General features: G+C 40.8%; 1 protein-coding gene and 1 long non-coding RNA gene across 2 annotated transcripts in view; one reads left to right on the forward strand and one right to left on the reverse strand.

Annotated features, from left to right (window-relative positions):
• LOC122200419 overlaps positions 1-19,952 on the forward strand; it is a 35,350-nt gene that overhangs the window by 8,489 nt on the left and 6,909 nt on the right. The window lies entirely within an intron of this gene.
• On the reverse strand, positions 5,600-6,643 carry LOC122200418 (olfactory receptor 5A1-like). The gene has a single exon (XM_042905997.1). It carries the CDS (start codon positions 6,610-6,612, stop codon positions 5,650-5,652), a length of 963 nt encoding a protein of 320 aa, XP_042761931.1. The 5' UTR covers positions 6,613-6,643; the 3' UTR covers positions 5,600-5,649.

The raw sequence follows: 19,952 nt of genomic DNA on the forward strand, positions 1-19,952 counted from the left end.
TCTCCCTTAGAGCAAGCTTCTACCTCCTGGCTGAGAAGCTGCTGACAGGCAGCTGCCAGCTGTTGTGGAACCACAGGGAAGGGCTGTGGGGCTGGAAAAGGGACGCTTTCACCCTACAGCTGTGAGCCATTAGCAAAGGACTCCACCCGCCCAGAGCTTCAAGTCTTTGTGAAAAGCGGGGAGTGGAATGGGTTCGTCACTGGTAGGTCACTTACAGCTCTCTAAAGGCTTTCTGGGATGTGGCCTGAGTATTAGCATCCTCACAAAAATTTATTGTGCACACAGGGTGTGTCAGGCATGCAGACTGTAGTCAAATCAGAAGACAGACATGGAACAGTGATGAAGGGTATGGAAAGGAAGCTTGGAGTGCTAAGAGAACATACTAGCGGGCCTCAACTTGGACTAGGGGGTCAGGGTGGTCCTCCAAGACAGAGAGAGAGATACAGAGAGGCAGAGAGAGACAGAGACAGAGGCAAAACTGGGAGAATGATGGGGAGAAGTCCAGGAGGACTACAGAGTAGGGGGATGGGTGGGACTGGAGCAGAAGTTAGAGAGATCAGCAGCCTATGTGACCAATTCACTTCCAAACACACCAACCTGGTGTGTAAAGCAAACTCTTGGGCATTTTTTTTCTTTTTTTCTTTTTAAATGTTTATTTATTTTTGAGAGAGAGAGAGAGAGAGAGAGAGAGAGAGCGCACAAGCAGGGAAGGGACAGAGAGAGAAGGAGACATAGAATCCGAAGCAGGCCCCAGGCTCCGAGCTGTCAGCACAGAGTCTGATGCAGGGCTTGAACTCATGGACCATGAGATCATGACCTGAGCCAAAGTCAGATGTTTGACTGACTCAGCCACCCAGGCGCCCCAACTCTTGGACATTTTTATATTCTCTTTTGCTCCCAAATATTTGAGCAAGCAGTTTGCAAAGATATATAAAATACGCATGGTAATAAAGAATGGTAAGAGACACAAGTTTGGGATGCAGAGGAGAGCCAGGAATAAGAATAAAAGTGCATGCCAGATGACTTAAATTCTTCCTACAGATGGGTCACAGATTTTGCTCAGAATTTCTTAGCAGCCAAGGTAGCCAGAGTTCATGTTTCCTTGTTCAGTGATACAGTTCACCCTGTTGATAGGGGGAATACAGAAAAATTGTTGCTAGGAAGGTGGTTGTTAGTCTATTTCTTCTAGAGTCCTCCAGTATAAACAATTCATTGTGGGTGGTGATACAATGTTGTCTCTCTTCTTAACTGGCTTAATCCAGGGCTAGATTTTAAAACATCAATCTTCCTCCTTTATTATCCCCTGACCCCAGTGTCTTGATATTGCTCTCAAAACTGTTGTCCCTCCCCTGAGACCACAGCACAGCTGAATATTTCTTTATCTGAACCTAGATGCAAATGCTCTAAGTTGGGAGGGAGCCTCATCACTACTTCTACCTTGAAAGGCATTACAAATTCATTATTAATTCCATTCTGTTTTTGTTTTAATATTTTAGTTTCTCCCTTGTTTCATGGTCACGTGTGATAATTCCGTTTATAAAACTGTTCCACCTAGAAATCCATTTTTGAAGAATGCTGTTCTAAATGAAGGTCGTCACTCCTGGTGTATAACATAAGTGATGATCTTACCGAAACTAGGCCTAACTATTTAACAGAAGTCAGTTCTCCTTTCTTTTTTTGCACTTAAATTATGCGTGACTTGAGAAAATAGTCAGTTTTTGACAGAATTTGTTTTAGTTTTCTGGGCAATGCCAAGCATACATATGAGAAGGTGTATTTTCAATTAATGGTCTTTAGTGTCATGTAGATATGTACTTAGGATCTCCCTAACTTGTTAGTGTGTGCCTTTGGGTATGTTACTTGACCTCCTTCCTGAGCCTTACATATTTTATTTCCTGGATAAAAATGGTTAAGACCCCTATCTCATATGTGGTTGTGAGAACTGCTGAGAGTGTGTATAAAGAGTCTTTAGGTAGTATATAGTACATTGTATGTGAATGAAAACAATAAACAATCTTATCCAGTAGGATCATTTTAAGGATTAACAGAATACATATAAAGAGGTTATCAGGTAGGAAAAAAATTAAGTTTTGTTAATATCATCTTTCATCAAGGGTATGAGGAGATAGATGCCCTAGGAGGTTGCTGGCAGGAGCATCACAGCCACTTTAGAGAGAATTTGCAGTGTCTATTAGAAGTTAAAAATATACAAACCCTTCTATATTAAAAAGGAGCCATACACTACTAGGTACTTATCCAAAGGATATAAAAATGATGATTCAAAGGGGCACATGCACCCTGATGTTTATAGCAGCGCTATCAACAATAGCCCAATTACGGAAAGAGTCCAAATGTTCATCGACCAATGAATGGACAAAGAAGATGTGTGTGTGTGTGTGTGTGTGTGTGTGTGTGTGTGTGTGTATGTATATATATATAATGGAATATTACTGGGAGATCAAAAGAATAAAATCTTGCCATTTGCAATAATGTGGATGGAATTAGAGTGTATTATGCTAAGTGAAAGAAGTCAGTCAGAGAAAGACAAATACCATGTGATTTCACTTATATGTGGAATTTAAGAAACAAAACAGATGAACATAGGGAAAGGGAAGGAAAAATAAGACAAAAACCAAAAGGGATGCAACCATAAGAGATTCTTAAATACAGAGAACGAACTGAGGGTTGCTGGAGGGGAGGTGGATGGAATGGAGGTTGATGGGGGCTAAATGGGTGATGGAGGGCACTTTTGGGGATGAGCACTGGGTGTCATATGTAAGAGATTAATCAATGGGTTCTACCCTTGAAGCCAATACTACATTGTATGTTAACTAATTTGAATTTAAATTATATATATATATATATATATATATATATATATACACATATATATATGTGTGTGTATATATATATATATATATATATATATATATATATATAGTATGTGTGTGTGTGTATAACATATATATGCACAAACCCTATTAATAGCAATTCAACTTCTCTGTTTCTACCAGAAAAATTGGGTATTAGCACGAAGAGGTATATACAACTCATATATTGCAACACTGTTCGTAATAAACTAGCAAAAACTGGAAACCACCTAAATGCCCATCAATGCACAATAGGTACATAAATTTTGGTGTGACAATTCTATGAAATAACTTAAGACTGAGGTAGAGTTATATGTATAGCATGGAAAGAGCTCCAAGAAATCATGTTGAGTGAAAAAGCAAGCAGGGTATGGAAGGATCATTCAGTATAATACCGTTTATGTAAATACACACAGAGCCACATAAAGCGGTATTACATAGGGGTACATATATGAATGTTAACACATAGACAGAAAAACTGTCAATTTACATACCAACATAAACAGTCATTACCTCTTGGGGGGAGCAGGAAGGAATTGAAACTGAGAATTACGGTCAAAGGAGGCATTTTCTTACCCATAGTGTTTTCATTTTTTTTTTTTTTTTTTTTCAGCAAGGAATTTGTGTGTAAGCTATAGAACTGAAACAGAATTTTAAAAAACTGCTGGGCACAATGCCTGGCATATAATAAGCATCCGATAAGTGTTAATTCCCTTCCTTTGGCATAAAATCTCAAAATTATCTGCCAAGTGCATTTGAATTTTATTCATTCATTAAATGAATATGTATTAAGCACATAATTTTCCCCAGTTGTGTGAGAGCAGTTTAGACAGAAAGTTAACAACTCAGGGAGAAGACATATAACTAAACAAGGAAAAGTAATAAAGTGTCATAGGTGCGGATAGATGAAATAGAGAATGCTATGGGAACACATTGCAGTAACTCTTAACCTGGTTTGGAGGAGTCAAAGATCAGATCAAGGAACCCTTTACAAATAATCCAAGTGGTCAGAGAATAGATCAAATAGCAGCATGAATTGAAAGAAGGAGCGAAGCAAAGCCAGCTTTGGGGTGCCTGGTTAAATAGTCGACTTCAGCTCAGGTCACGATCTCGCGGTCTGGGAGTTTGAGGCCGCGTTGGGCTCTGTGCTGACAGCTCAGAGCCTGGAGCCTGCTTCCGATTCTGTGTCTCCCTCTCTCTCTGCCCCTCCCCTGCTTGCTGTCTGTCTCTGTCTCTGTCTCTCTCTCTCAAAAATAATAAACAGTAAACAAAAGAAAGAAAGAAAGAAAGAAAGAAAGAAAGAAAGAAAGAAAGAAAGAGGCAAACTAGTTATAGCCAAAGTTGATATGGCTTAGGGATGGCTGTCATTATTCACCATGACTTATATCCACAACCATTAAAGAAGCAGGACTTCAGAAATCTTTGTCCTTTGCTCAAGAACCATCTTGTAAAATAGGATCACAGGCCATTTAAAATCCACATTTATTTCTGCTGCAAACTCACTGACTTGGCTGTCCTATCTCATGTCCTGGAGTGGGGTTCCTTCTGAGATAATGCATAAAAATGAAAGCAAGGATGTCAGATCTGTGGGACAGGCTGTGGTCAAATTCCAGAGAGATGGGAGACAATATACAAACTCTAGAACACAAAGTGAAAGTAAGTTGGGGATGGGGTGAGGACAGAGAGGAAATATCCATACAGGGCCAAGAGTGAGAACTGTCCAGGGAACAGATGCAGAATTAGAATTTCCAGGGGAAGTCTCTCTTCCCTGATCCTGTTCCTTAAACCAAGTGGTCCCACCCAGTCACTAGGAGGCTTCAGTCACGAAAATGAAGCATATGGGACCCTACTCTCCTTTAGAGTTTCTCACCTAACCTTATGTCTGGTTTTTGCTCACTGTGACTTCCCAACTTTGGATCTGCTGATTTGGGCTCCTATTTCTGGCCCAGTGGACTTCATGACCCCACATATGTGACCACTGGCTCATCTCAGACATAGTTTATAGGTACCTTATTTTCTCTTGGCTCTGAACAGTCATTGATAGACACAACTATTTAGGGCTCTCAGGTTCCTAAACCAGAGTCAGACTTCCTGTTCAGTATCAACCATTGGATAGGTACAAATCAAGGGCAAGGGGAACAGAAAATTTGTCCCAAGTAATGAATGGATTGGTATGAGCAGTGTTATATTGTAAAGAGGTCTGTGGTGGATGCTTGTGGTCCTGGAATTATGATCTAACCAGCTCTAAGATATGGCATTCTGGACCCAGCATCTGATGTCATAAAGCTAAAGAATGTCATCCAAAAGCATATTTATTTTCTATTGCAAGTGACCTAAATTGAAACCATATCAGTCCATGACAAGAAAGGTAAAGGGAAGAAAAACCTTTGTTGAGCCTAATTGTGCAACAGACATGTAGGTTGGGGATCTTGCTTGACATAACTTCTTTAATTTGTTACTTACATTCTGTGACCCATTTATTATAATGCCTATTTACATATAACAAAACTTGATTTTTTTAGCAAACTTTTTTTAAGTCTATTTATTTATTTTAGAGAGAGAGGAAGAGTGAGCTTGAGTGGGGGAGAAACAGAGAGAGAGAGAGAGAGAGAGAGAGAGAGAGAGAGAGAGAGAGAATCCCAAGCAGGCTCTGTGCTGACAGAGCCAAATGTGGGGCTTGTACTCACATGATCATGAGATCATGACCTGAGCTGAAACCAAGAGTTGGATGCTTAACCAACTGAGCCACCCAGGTGCCCCAATTTAAGATTTTTTTAACTTAGAGAACCATAAGACACAGAGGGAACATCTGCTTCTTCTGGTTCTTGAGTTTTTTCAATGCATCTTTGATCTCCTTATTTCGCAAACTGTATATGATGGGATTCAGCATGGGAATCACAGCTCCATAGAGCATGGACACAACCTTCTCTTGGTCCTGTGAGTAGCCAGCACTAGAATGGAGATATGAGAAGAGACCAGAGCCATAGAAGAGAATCACTGTGGTCAGATGAGAGGCACAGGTGTTGAAGGCCTTCATCCGCCCTTGGGTTGAATGGATCTTCATGACAGCAGCAATGATGTAGCAATAGGACACCAGGACAACAAGAGCTGACGTCCCACCAACTGCACACACAACAAGAAAGTTCACTACCTGGCTGAGGAAGGTACTAGAACAAGACAAGACTAACAGAGGTGCCAGGTCACAGAAAAAGTGTTTAATGACTCGTGGCCCACAGAAATACAGCTGGAATATGGAGCTTGTTTGGACCAATCCCGTGAGGAACGCTCCAGTGTATGCTGCAATGACCATCCCCACACACATGGTGGGTGACATGAAGGCTGCGTAGAACAGAGGGGTGGAAATAGCAGCATAGCGGTCATATGCCATGGCCGCCAGGAGACAGCATTCAGTGGCCCCCATGCTGATGAAGAAGAAAAACTGAGTAGCACATCCCACGAAGGAGATGGTCTTCTGCTGCTTGAAGAAGTCACAGAGCATCTTGGGGGTGATGGAGGACGTGTATGAGATGTCAACAAAGGACAAGTTTCCAAGGAAGAAATACATGGGGGAGTGCAGGCATGACTCCATCCTGATCAAGACAACAAGGCCCAGGTTCCAAGTCAGAGTTACAGAATAGATCCCCAGAAACAACACAAAGAGGAAAGCCTGAAGCTCTGGATGCTCTGAAAATCCCAAAAGGATGAAGTCGGTTGTTATGTTGATGTTCCTTCCCATGGCCATGTATCTTCTCTTTGCTGCCTGCAGGCCCCAAAATGAGATTCCTGGGGAGTGAAAATCCAGATGAAGAAACCGCTTTGTTCTGTCACAGAATCATAGACTCCCTGAGTCACAAGAGACGCTGGAAAGCAGGTGTTCTACCTCTTTCCAACATCAAATCCCCCTCTACAGCATTTATTGGGTCTTTTGTGGAGATCATTATCATCCTAATCTGATGCACTGTTCATGCAAAACTGACAGGCCCAGATTAGACTGGCAATTTTGCATTATCTGGATCACCACCTTCATTGTCAATGTCACCACTTTACTGAAGGAAGTTATTAATACAACTTGCACCAAATACTCCTTTTTTTCCCACTTGTTTCCAAGCATTGTGGTTGGATTCTTGGGCCACAGATTTACGCTTTTTTCTTTTTTTTAATAAAATAAATATGTCAGAAATTGAAATACCTAGAGAGGCAATTCTGTGTTTCTTATCATCATAGTTTGTTCTGACCAGATTTTATGGGGTCAAGGTGTTTTTTCTCCTTTAATCAGTGGAATGAAGCACATAGAGGTGTAAAACACTGGCATCCCCTTTAGAGATTAAAGAAAGGAGTTAAAAATAAAAGTTCAACACTGAATTGCCAGTGTTCATTCTGTACAAATATTATCAACTGATCACAAACGTTGCACCAGGTTTGATAGACCTAACTGTAGATGATGTAAAAAATAATAAAACATTATTATCAGGTTCAAAATGTTCAACATAATATATGGGACAAACAGAAAGCAGATAAACCACAGCACAATGTGATAGGTGTGCCCAAGAGAAGTATTGTATAGTGTCCTGGATGTTGGGCATAGCAGGTGGAAGCTTCTGAGAGATGTGTTGCAACACATGAGGGTTCCAACAGTGAGTATGGGGTTACCAGGATGAAAATCTGGTGTGTGAGGGGGTTGGGTGACAGTTGGTTCAGGAAAAGCATTTGCAAAAGCAGAGGAGAGCATAGTACTTGGGATACTTTAAAAATGTCAGCATGGCAGAAGTGCAGTGTGAACAGGGTTAAGAGAGGATAACAGGAGTCTAGTTTTGAGAGACAGTGAGAGGTGGGAAAATTGTGGAAGATCTTTGAAACTCAAAGCAAAGATGGCAAAACATTTGTTTCATAAATATATGTATATACAACTGCATATGATAGGTATATAATTGCATATGCTGTATATATAATTGCAAATATGTAATGCATATTCCTATTTAATTTCAACCTTCTTTCCATTTCTGAACTTTTGTTCCACTTTACCCTGCTCTGTTCTTTTGATAGGATGCATCACCTTCTCCCACTGCATAGAATCGATTGGTTGTTGATACTGATTGTCTGTCTCCCTTAGATTGTAAGCTTAGGAAAACCAGGATTGGTAGGAATTTTTGTGTTTTTTGTTCATTGAAATATCCCTAGCACCTACAGCTGTACCTGGCACATAGTGGGTGCTCAATAAATATTTTCTGGGTAAATACCATGCTAAGGGGTTTGACCTTTCTCCCATGGGCAAGAGGGAAAATATGAAAGTTTTGTTTTTGTCTGTTTTTAAAATTTTAATTATTTCTTTGTAAACAGGAAACTAGTTGTCAAATATGTGTTTAACAATATAACAGAGCAGTGTTGCTGTGTGGAAGCAGGTGTGGAAGCTGGATAGGAGTGAAAAGGAACTGAGAAGGGCAACCAGACAGTTGCTTTGAGAGCTGGGAGGAAAGTTATTACTGATTTGAGTGAAGATGGGTAGGTTTAGAAGTACTTGCACCCCTGAGATGTAACAGCACCATTCATTGTGCAGTGCAGTGGGGAGAAAGCCCATAAATGGCCACCTATTCCTTGCCCCCTTTTTTCTCACATTCACAGTCACATCAAAGGAATGTGTTAATAAGTTACACCACAATTCTTCCCCATTTCAACCCAGGAGTCTATAGTATACATCGATTACACTTTTAGAGTGTGATAAAAGTGAATTATCAATCATTTTGTATGATTACTACATCAATAACCTGCTTATCTTGATCTGAATTACCTGGAGATAAAGATACAGAAGTAGAGTATATGACATGTGTTAAATGTCTCTATAATAAAAAGTACATATAATGTGTATTATATGAATATATTACACATCATATTTTATATGGATATATATTTTATATATATATATATATATATATATATATATATATATATATATATAATAGTTTGCATGGTCTGAGAGCCACCACCACTACTTTGATAGCATTTTTGAAATGACACAGCAGTCCTACATCTGCTACCTTATCTGTGGGCATTAAGCAGGGCTCTGATGTCAGCCAGAGTCCATCTCTAACCCCGTATACCCACCTGCAGGCTGTGCGGTCTTGGGCAAGCCAACACATCACTCTTAAATCTCTTTTCATTTCCCTCAACCGCAAAACCAAGACAATGATAGTACTGACCACTTCACAGATCGTGAGGATTAAAAGAAGTAAGTTACATCAAGTATTGGAGAGAAAAAGAAATAATTCTTATTGCTTGACAAATGATCAGCCCTGTATAAGGATTTGAATCCTAGTCTCTCCATCCCTAATCTAGAGTTTGTTCTCCACTGCACATGCTGCTTAAAGCCAGGTGCACGTACTTATACACAACAATGGCTACATTAACCATATACCCTTTGCTGGTGTTATTGCCAATAATTTTCAGCAATATATTGACTTAATTCATCACACTGTGTGCTTCCTTTTGTTTGCTGGCTTGTTCTGTCTACAGCCTTAACTATAAAGTCTGGGAAGACATTATAAGCTCAGTGCCCTGTATAGTTCCTGGCACATAGTAAACCTAAAATAATATTTGCTGAATGAGTTCAATCTACAATAATTTGGAAAGGTACATGTTACAGACCAGAAGCTCATTGAGGTTATAACAGCTAAAGCACTTAAGTGACCAAACCAAGCTTTAAATCCCCGGTTCTTTGCACAGCTGCTTCTCTTTCCTGAATGCTGTAAAAGAACTCGAGAAAGGGTCTGAGCAATCCACAGGACCATATTATAGGCATAGCTGCAACAGATATGATCCTTTCCCCATCCTGACGGATTAGACAAGACTGGATATGTGGAATCTGAATTCTGAAAATCACTGTAAAGAGATTTCTTCATGCCCCCCCACCCCCGCCGAAGGTCTGCTTGCCTTTTAACAAGGTTAAAGCCACATACCAAGATAAAGTAGAATGAAGCTCTAATGTGGTAACTCCCAAATAAATTATATAACTGAGGTGCAGAGGGTATTTTCAGTTCAGATGACTTTGTAGGGTATGATAAAGAAAACCCAGAAAGATGAACTTGTAGGAAAAGAAATGTGTTTTCTGCTTTCATCACATTTTTCTTCTCATCTGTTGCAGTGTTGACACTTTATAGGTACACAGTAAATATTTGACTGGCTCAATAAAGACTTATAACATATTTACTATAAACTTGCCCTAATTCCAAGATCATTGGATCTGTACTATTTTAAAGATTTTATTTCATTTTATTTTTATTTTTTGAGAGAGACGGGGGAAGGGGCAGAGAGACGGGTGGGGAGAGAAAATCCCAAGCAAGCTCCACACCCAGCACTGAACCCATGTGGGGCTCAATTTCACAACCAAGAGATCATGACCTTAACCTGAAATCAAGAGTCAGATGCTTAACCAACTGAGTCATCCAGGTGCCCCTGGGCCTGTACTATTTTAAATGCTGCATGGAGGTCCAGAAAACTCTGAAGATATACTTAAAATAATAGAAGTAGAAACCATTTAGGCTAGCCTTTTCCCATTATAAATGATAAAACTAAAGCCAAAGAGAGAGATAGTGAAAGTCTGTACAGCTGTTTGACAGGAGAGGTGGAATTAGAACCTATATCTCCTTTTTAAAAATTCATTTATTTTTTATGAATATAATTTATTGTCAAATTGGCTTACATACAACACCTGGTGCTCATCCCAACAAGTGCCCTTCTCAATTCCCATCACCCATTTTCCCTCTCCCCCACTCCCTATCCACCCTTAGTTTGTCCTCTGTATTTAAGAGTCTCTTGTGGTTTGCCTCCCTCCCTCTCTGTATCTATTTTTTCCCCTTCCCTTCCCCCATGGTCTTCTGTTCAGTTTCTCAAGATCCACATATGAGTTAAAACATATGATATCTGTCCTGCTCTGACTGACTTATTACACTCAGCATAATACCTTCCAGTTCCATCCACATTGCTGAAAATAGCAGGATTTAATTCTTTCTCATTGCCAAGTAATATTCCATTGTATATATAAACCACATCTTCTTTATCCATTCATCAGTTGATGGACATTTAGGCTCTTTCCATAATTTGACTATTGTTGAAAGTGCTGCTATAAACATTGGGGTACATGTGCCCCTATGAATCAGCCCTCCTGTATCCCTTGGATAAATTTCTAGTAGCTATTGCTGGGTCATAGGGCAGTTCTATTTTTAATTTTTTGAGGAACCTCCCCACTGTTTTCCAGTGCAGCTGCACCAGTTTTCATTCCCATTAACAGTGCAAGAGGGTTCCCGTTTCTCCACATCCTCCCCAGCATCTGTTTCCTGAGTTGTTCATTTATATCTCCTTTTCTAGGAGTAGTTCTTTCTGCTTTACATTATTCTAAGTTTTTTAATGTGTATTTATTTTTGAGAGAGATAGAGAGACAGAGTGAGGGTGGGGGAGGGTCAGAGAGAGAGGGAGACACAGAATCTGAAGCAGGCTCTAGGCTCTGAGCTGTCAGCACAGAGCCCGACGTAGGGCTCAAACCACAAACAGCAGAATCATGACCCGAGCCGAAGTTGGACACTTAACCGACTGAGCCACCCAGACACCCCTGCTTTACCTTATTCTAAAACCTGGAAGTCTCATTGGCAACTAGAGAGGATCCAAGGAAACCTGTGATTTGTTTTGATGCAAACACACTTGCACATGCATACACTCATGAGCCTAGAATAACATGAAAAGCACTAGACTGAAAGCTTTTTAAAAAAATGTTAAGCAATATAAGTCAGCCAGAGAAAGACAGATATTACATGATTTCACTCATACAGAATTTGAGAAATGTAACAGATGATCATAGGGGAAGAGAAGGGAAAATGGGATAAAAACAGAGAGGGAGGCAAATCATAAGAGACTCTTAAATACAGAGAACAAACTGAGGGTGATGGGGGTGGGGAGAATGGGTGGTGGACATTAAGGAGGACACTTGTTGGGATGAGCACTGGGTGTTTTATGTAAGTGATGAATCCCTCAGTTCTAATCCTGAAGCCAAGACTACGCTGTATGTTGACTAACTTGAGAATTAAAAAAAAAAAAATGTTGATTCAAGTCCTATTCTCCTACCTTTTTGCTGTGTGACCTTGGGAAAAATTATTTGCCATTCTGAGTCTTAATCTTCTTATCTCCTGTCTATATAATAAAAAGAGTGTTTTCTAGTCCACTTTCCTTCCTTTTTTCCACTTGTGAAAAGCAGAACATTTTTCAAAACAAAATTTTCTGCAGAAGTACAGAATGTAAAATAGGTGAAGTCCAGCTCCTCTGGTTAAGGTCGGAGCAGTAGGGAGAGGGGAAGCCAGCATCCTGTCTGATCTACCTCCCCTTCCTTCAAAAGTCTTCCAACACTCCCATTCTGTGATTGTAGAATTCACCATTCCTAAAGAAGGACAAAGGGCAGACTCACCTACAACTTCTTAAACTCTGGGCTTTGGTCAGATGGCTAAGACCAGACGCACAGAACTACGGTGAAAACCCATCTCTGCTAGCACCTGAAGCATTGGTTTTGGTCAAAGAGATCAGTAAAATATGGATGGAGCTACTTTAAATTGGCCACTAAGGGAAGGACTTCACAAGACTTTAAAGGGAGGCCAGTTCTCTCCCAAGTACTGGGTCTCTCTTAGTTGTGGGATTATGACATGTCCCAGGGAGCACCTATTGGAAGGTTGGCTGGGTGGTTGGCCTCAGGGGTAAAGAAGACGCCAGCTTTGGTTGGGTGGAGTTGATTTCCATTGGCCCTACTTTCATCATATTCTTGGTCTCTGGTCTTGTTCCAAAAAGATATCCCCAGAGGCATTGAAAGCCAAGAGTGCCTTTTGGCTTCAAAATAGTGTAACTATTTCAAACAACAGCAATTACCTTTGTAAAGCACTAGATATTTTACAGAAACTTTCCAGTGTAAAAATATCTTTTGGATGACTCCAAGGGTTGGAACCAGGACTAAATGAGTAACAAGAGAGGGAGAGATAGAGAGACAGAGATTATAGGAAAACAATAGGCCAGTCCAAAGGTGGAATGGATGGTCTAGAAAGAGGTAGATTTTCCAGCACTGAAAGTAAGGAGAAAATAGTATACTTGACAGTGGTGGTCTCACCTATATGTAGAATTAAAAATGAACAAACTCATAGAAACAGAGAACAAATTGGGGATTGCCAGAGGTGGGAGGTGGGGGTAAGGGAAATGGGTGAAGGTGTTCAAAAGGTACATACTTCCAGTTATATGATAAATACCTCCTAGGAATATAATGCATAGCATGGTGACTATAATATTATACTTTATATTTGAAATTTCCTGAGTAGATCTTAAAATTCTCATCACAAAAAAAGATTGTAACGATATGAGGTGATTAATGTTAACTCAACCTACTGTGGTGATCATTTCACCATATATACAAATATACAGTCATTACGTTAAACACCTTAAGCTAATGCAATGTCATATGTCAATTATATCTCAATAAATCTGATAAAAATCTGAAAATAGGCTATCAAGAAAAGAGAGAACAAGAGAGAGTCAGAACTAGTTGACCTTATGGGCTCTGGAAAATTCTAAGATTCTGTGGAGTAAAGAGAATGAGGAAAGAAGACAGGCATATACTATCACTTTGGGTTGTGTGGATTGAACTTTTTGCAAACTTTATTTCATAATATCCCCACAGTAGCTCTGAAAGGAAAGCATTCTTAAATGCATTTTCAGATGACAAAATGGAATTTTGGAGACATGCTTGCCAAAGGTCACAAGACATATTGAGGCAATGCTAGAATTTGTGCTCAGGTTTTCTAGAATCCAAAGTCCATCCTCAGTCCTTACATCCAACTTCATCCCAGAAGGACAAGAAAAATGGATGGCAATAGGAGGGTGGGAATCATCTGATAGACCTCATTTTTATCTATATGCAGGGAGTTTAAAAGTAAATAACCTTTAGTGGTTTGCCTACAGCATGATTTCCCTTGTGTACATTTTGTTTGTGATTTATCAAATACCCAACTTGAAAAGACTTGAATTCTATTTCTGTGTCCTTGGGAGGGACATGCAAGGAAGAGGAGGAAGTGGGCATTGTGCAAACCCACAGGACTTGTGGCTTCCTTCAAGGATTTGTGAGAAATGGTGGCCACACCCTGTTTATGTTGGCAGCTCTGCAGCTTGCATCTAGATGAGAAAAATCTGTAGTTTCCCTTCTCCACACCTAAGTCCCACCCATTTCTCTTCTACCAAGGCCATAGTCCCCCAATGTGAGGCTAAAAAATTTAGACCCCCTTCTACAAATTCCCAGCACCTGACCTTATGCCTACTTTCTTGGGGTCTCTCTAAGGCTTGATACGGGGAAAAAGATCACCATTGCCATTGCAGTAGTTTGTATGCAATTAACCTGTTCTAGATGAAAGTAATAAAAATAAAAACAAACACTCCTTATTGCAGATTGATGGGTATAAAGATGGGGTGCTGTAAGACTGATTTTTTAAAAAATTCTTGCCTTTCTCCTTCCCTCCCTCCTCTCCAAGGCAAAACTTCAGAAAGGACTCTCTTTGACATCTGCAGAATAAAATACTATCAATAGAATCAAGGCTTCCTTTTGTGATGTCTCCACCCCAGCCCCCTTTTGTTAGTGGTTCTAACCTGATTGTTCATCATCAGCCACTGCCCCTCTAACTGTCTTTCTGCCTTGAGACTCTCTCCATTTTAGTTCTTCCTTCTTAACCTGGAGGCGGACTTCCCTAGAGCACACAGCTAATCATGCTATTCCTTGCTCAAGAATATTCATTAGTTTGTTGTAGTTCTTTAACAGCCTGAGGACATCCAAAGTCCTTGTCCTGATCCTCAGCCCTCACCACTCAGTGACACTTGGTGAATGTGGTATGGAAATCAAAGAGGAGAAACAGGAACAAAAGGCCATTGGACATAACAAGCAGGAAGGAGGGTGTGATCAGCACAGTTTCAATAGAAGCCCATCCATCCCAGATGGGGTACCTGGAGTGAGGACCAGGGAATCTGCATAAAGCCAGGTGCTAAAGAAAGCGAGATATAAGTTTAGTAGTTAAAGAAGAGAAAGAAATGAAAAGTAGGTACAATGGCTCGCAATGTCAAGTGAAAGAATCCTCAAGATTGGGGAAACTAGAACAGATTTGGAGACTTGGCCTTTGAAGGAAAGGCCATGGAGAGGGATTCTCTATAGCAGTTGTTCTCAATTGTGGCGGCTCCCCAGATCACGACCAGTTGTTGGGAAGAGCCATAATGTAAGCCTGTGCCAATCGGAAGAGACGAAGGAAGGCTGCATGAGAACACAAAGGTAAGCAGTAATGAGAAAGATGAGGAACCCAGAATCAGGAAATGAGGGGTTACATGGGAGGAGGCATACAGAAGGCTGAGTCATAGGAGGCTGGTCTTGTCTGCCTTTGTAAATAGTTGTTTTAGCTCATCAAAAATAGCATAGAAGTTTATTTTTCTGGATCCAGGGTAAGTGGAGAAGGTGGTCTCTTGGAATCTATTTTCAGTCTCAGAATAGATCTATAAACCAGCAAGGTGGTATGACCTAGAAAATAGTTGCCCAACCACATATGTCAGGCAGATATGGCCCTCTACAGTGTCTACTGTATATTCTTTAAAGAGAGTCCGATATTTCAGTCCTGTTTGGAGTGATGGGATGGGTAGAGCTTCTTCTAGGAAGCCACATTGCTGTGTATCCCCTGCTGAGTAAGCCCACAGCAGAAGAAGCTCTTCCTAAAGAAGCCTTGCTAAGACCAGAAGCTTTGACAAACATGGAGACTTTGGGGATCATGTATCCAATTAAGTTCTGTTCATTGCAACACTGAGTTGTCCCTTAAAATAGATCTGATAATGATCCAGAGCTGATGTGACTTGGGAAATGTACAACCACCCTGAACTTGCTTTATCTTCGTACTTCTAAGCATTATGTCATTGGGGCTCAATTTCAAACAGAAGAGGCAGCTGTGATTAGAGGCAGGCCATTAGGCTGATGAATGTTTACTGGAGAGGACTATCCAGCTGGATCCCAGATGCTGGGAAAGGCCTTGTTATGAGGCCATAAAAAGCCAGATGAATAGGGGACACTTAAGTCTATGTGAATATTTATGTTTTGGGAAGGCAAGAGAAGAGAGGGGAAGACAGCTATTGATTATCAAGTATCTGTTTATTTCACTGGAATTATTAATTAGTCTTGAAAATCTAAAATTAGTCTTGAAATTCTGTCAGATGTAACAGAAAGGTAGAGGGAAAAACTGAATAGTTTCTCTCTGTGCACTGCCTCTATTATATCTGATTGGTCTCAAGACACCACTCTTCTCAAGGTGATCAACGAATGGGTTTGGGCAATCAGCTACACAAGGCTAGGAATGGCAAGGAATGATATATTCTTCACCCATTTATTGCCTTTCCCGAAGACCAAATATCAAGCTCAATAATGCAAGAAATATTTCTAGATCAACTTCACCTCATTGTGATTATTTCATTCTTCTGCATGTTTCTCAAGCCAACATTTATTAAGCCCTTTACATTTAAGGGCAAACATAAAGATGAACTAAATGGTTTCAAGGTCAATGCCTCTCCAAATTCTCTAGCTTCACACTGTCTTGACCTCTATACCTCCACCAACTTGAAATTCTATGCCACCCCAGTCACATGATTTGGCAGCCTTCTCCCAGACCTCACCATAATGGGAAACTGCTTAATTTCAAAATCTAAAATTCTAAAATTTCCCTTTACCAAAACTTCCTGTTTTTCTCCTGTGCAACTCTCAGTCAATCTATTCTTGGTGACTTGCCGCTCCTTAGACCCTCCAAAATTCATGACTCCATCACTCTGGCTCTGAGTCATTCCTACCACCACCCTTCACCACTTTCTTCTCTTTCCAGTACTAGTCCCAGATTTTGTTGCTGATGGGATCAGCTATTTACAGGTGATCTCTAACTCCACAAAGACATTTACTGCACCATGAAATCCTTCCTGAGCCTCTTACTGATTCCCTATCATATACCCCACAGCCATTCCAGGATAACCCTTCTTGATACCCTCACCTAGACAGGATTTCTCCCTAACCTAAACTCTCATGGCTTATACATGTTATTCCTTTGTGGCTTCCATCACTTTCTGACTCAGATAATAGTTATGCATCTAATTGTATAATTTCTCTGAGGGTTTTCAGACTTTTAACTTCTTCATCTTTGTGTTCCAGTGCCTGTCATCAAATAGATGCTCCATGACTGTTTCCTGAATTGATACAGACAAACTTTCTACAAAGGAACTTTTTAAAAAAGATAACAGCTTCATTGGGATATCAATTGCAAAGTTTAGAGGGGGATAGCTTTACAAAGAAGCAAACTAAAACTTGCCATGGGGATACTAGGTTTCTATTGTCTCATAATGAATTAATGCGAATTTAGCAGCTTCGACAATAGACATACTATCTCAACCTCTTTTCTTTTTCTTTTTTTAAATTTTATTTAAATTCAAGTTAGTTAACATACAATGTAGCCTTGGCTATAGAAGTAGAACCCAGTGATTCATCTCTTACTTATGACACCCATTGCTCATCCCAAAAAGTGCCCTCCTTAATGCTCTCACCCATTTAACCCATCCCCCCATCCACCTCCCCTCCAGCAACACACAATTTGTTCTCTGTATTTAAGTCTCTCATGGTTTGCTTCCCTTTGTTTTTATCTTCTTTTTCCTTTGCTTCATACTATCTCAACTTTAAAAAAAATTTTTTTTAATGTTTATTGACTTTTGAGAGAAAGAGAGAGAGATAGAGCAGAAACAGAGAGTGAGGGAGACACAGAATCAGAAGCAGGCTCCAGGCCCCAAGCTGTCATCACAGAGCCCAATGTGGGGCTCGAACCCACAGACAGTGAGATCATGACCTGAGCCAAAGTCAGACGCTTAACCCACTGAGCCACCCAGGTGACCCTATCTCAACTTCTTAGGTCAGAGGTTTGGACATAGTTCAGCTGGGTTCTCTGCTTACTATCTTCCTCCTGAACAGGGTAAGGGAAGGTATTGGGTTATTTAGCTCCACCTATCTCTTTCTGCATCTTATGAAGTAGGGAGGATATTTAGTGTCCCTTTTGCAGATGAAAAGTGATAGTGTTATGCCCAGAATTTGTGATCCCCAAAGACCACCAGGGAGCTGAGTCCGATGCAAAAGCAAAAGAGCCTTTATTCGACTAGCTCGAGCTCGAGCTCAATCCCCTACCTGCACCGATGCAGCGATGCAGCGGTGAGATACCAGGGAGAGAGAGCGAGTTTCAAAAGGACAAAGGTTTTATTGGGGCCTAGGGGCAGTTGGTGAGGTAATGGCTGTGGCCTCACCTGATTGGCTGGGGAAGGGTCGGAGTCCTGTTACGCAGGTCGCTGGGTGTGTTTTGACCAGGAAGTTTGAACGGGTGAGCGGGAGGTTACTCAAGGGGTGGAGGCGTGGTCTAGGTGAAGGACACAGAACAAGATGGAGTCGGCCAGGGTAGGCCCAGCGTTAGGCCCGCCCTTTCAATAGGTGGAAGTCACTTGGAAAGAATTTATAGCTTAGTTCAAGGAAGAATTTTCTTACAGTCAGAATTTTCTTATCTTTACTGAAACATTAAAGAGACTGAAAGATTGCTGAGTGCTTGGGATGAAGAGAAGTATCGAAGAGAAATATTCTTATCTCCTGGGCACAACACAGAGGTGGATGTATTCAGCCTCTCTTGGGCATGCATGCCAAGATATTTGAAGGGGTAATCCCAGCTAGAGTGGTAACTACTGGGGGGAAAAAGAGTATCCTATCTGGCCCACTATGGCAGAGGTGCTAACATCCTGTCCCCTTGGGTGATGCTAATAAACACACTAAGTCACCTCAGCAAGTGGAGCTGAGGCTCTGCTTCCTCATTTATTAGCCAAGCTGTCATGAAGACCAAATGTTTGTGGATATTAACTGTGAAGAGTTACACACACTAAAGTTAGTATCATCACTATCACTAGTCAGACCTGCCTACTGCCCTATGTTAACTTCTCAATCACTACAGACTCTTGCAATGGATCTCCCTCTACTGGTTAACGAAGGTCTAAGAAGACTTCACATTGTTAGACTGTGTTTGGTGTCGCGTTGTAATAGACATATCATACATATGTAAGAAATATACTTCATATAATATAAAATTTATTCCGGTTTACTTGCCACTTCATAATCATTGGTTTGTTTGGTCGTCTTCATAGCCATGTAATATATTCCTGGCAATCTATATGTAACTCTAATTGGCACAAGCCATATTTTAATTGCATAAAGAGAAAAATGGCTATTTCAAGAAATCTATGGTGAATCTCTTTATTTCTACTTCTGACCCAAGGAGCTGCCCCCCCTCCTCCTCCATTCTTTAATTGGCTCAGTTCTGTCCCAAGAGCATGGAGCTGTCCAGTATGTCTTGTTGGTGAATGATATATCTGTACCACACCACAGCACAACAGGTGGGGGGATTGCTAGGATCCTGGCAGTAGTAATCAATCATGGTTCTACCAGAGCCTGAGGTCTGAGACTCTGCAGGGCCATGCAGGAATCTAGCATGGTTTTAAGTGTACTGTGTGCCTTAGTTTAAGTGTGCCCTCTTATGTTGAGAAGGAAAGCTGGCAAAAACAGATAAAAAAAAAAAAAGAGTCAGCTAAATGTCCATAGCTGGATACTCCCCTTGCATACTTTTGGCTTCTGTAATCTTGCTTGTCTCTTGCAGCCCACATAGCACAACCGATAAGTGCCCCCCATTTTTTCCTTGAGCCCCTGCAATCCCACCCACCTGTGCAGCCGATAGAAAGTTTCCAAGTACCCAGAAGCTGGCCAGGCATAAAAGTACGCCACATCAGGGCTTGGGGTTCAGCCTTTGGAGGTAACTCTGCTGGGCCAGCACCGGTGAGAAATAAAGTCTTTTCTGATTCCCCAAGTGCGTGTCACTTGTCTCTTCCTGGGCACCGAGTATTTGCTGTAACAATGTTGATATAAGAAGGGCAGTTTCTTTTGTGTATGGTGACTTAGGAACAGACATGGGTTTGTATTTTACTTTTTTATTT

Source organism: Panthera leo, chromosome D1, assembly GCF_018350215.1.
Source record: "Panthera leo isolate Ple1 chromosome D1, P.leo_Ple1_pat1.1, whole genome shotgun sequence".
NCBI lineage: Eukaryota > Metazoa > Chordata > Mammalia > Carnivora > Felidae > Panthera > Panthera leo.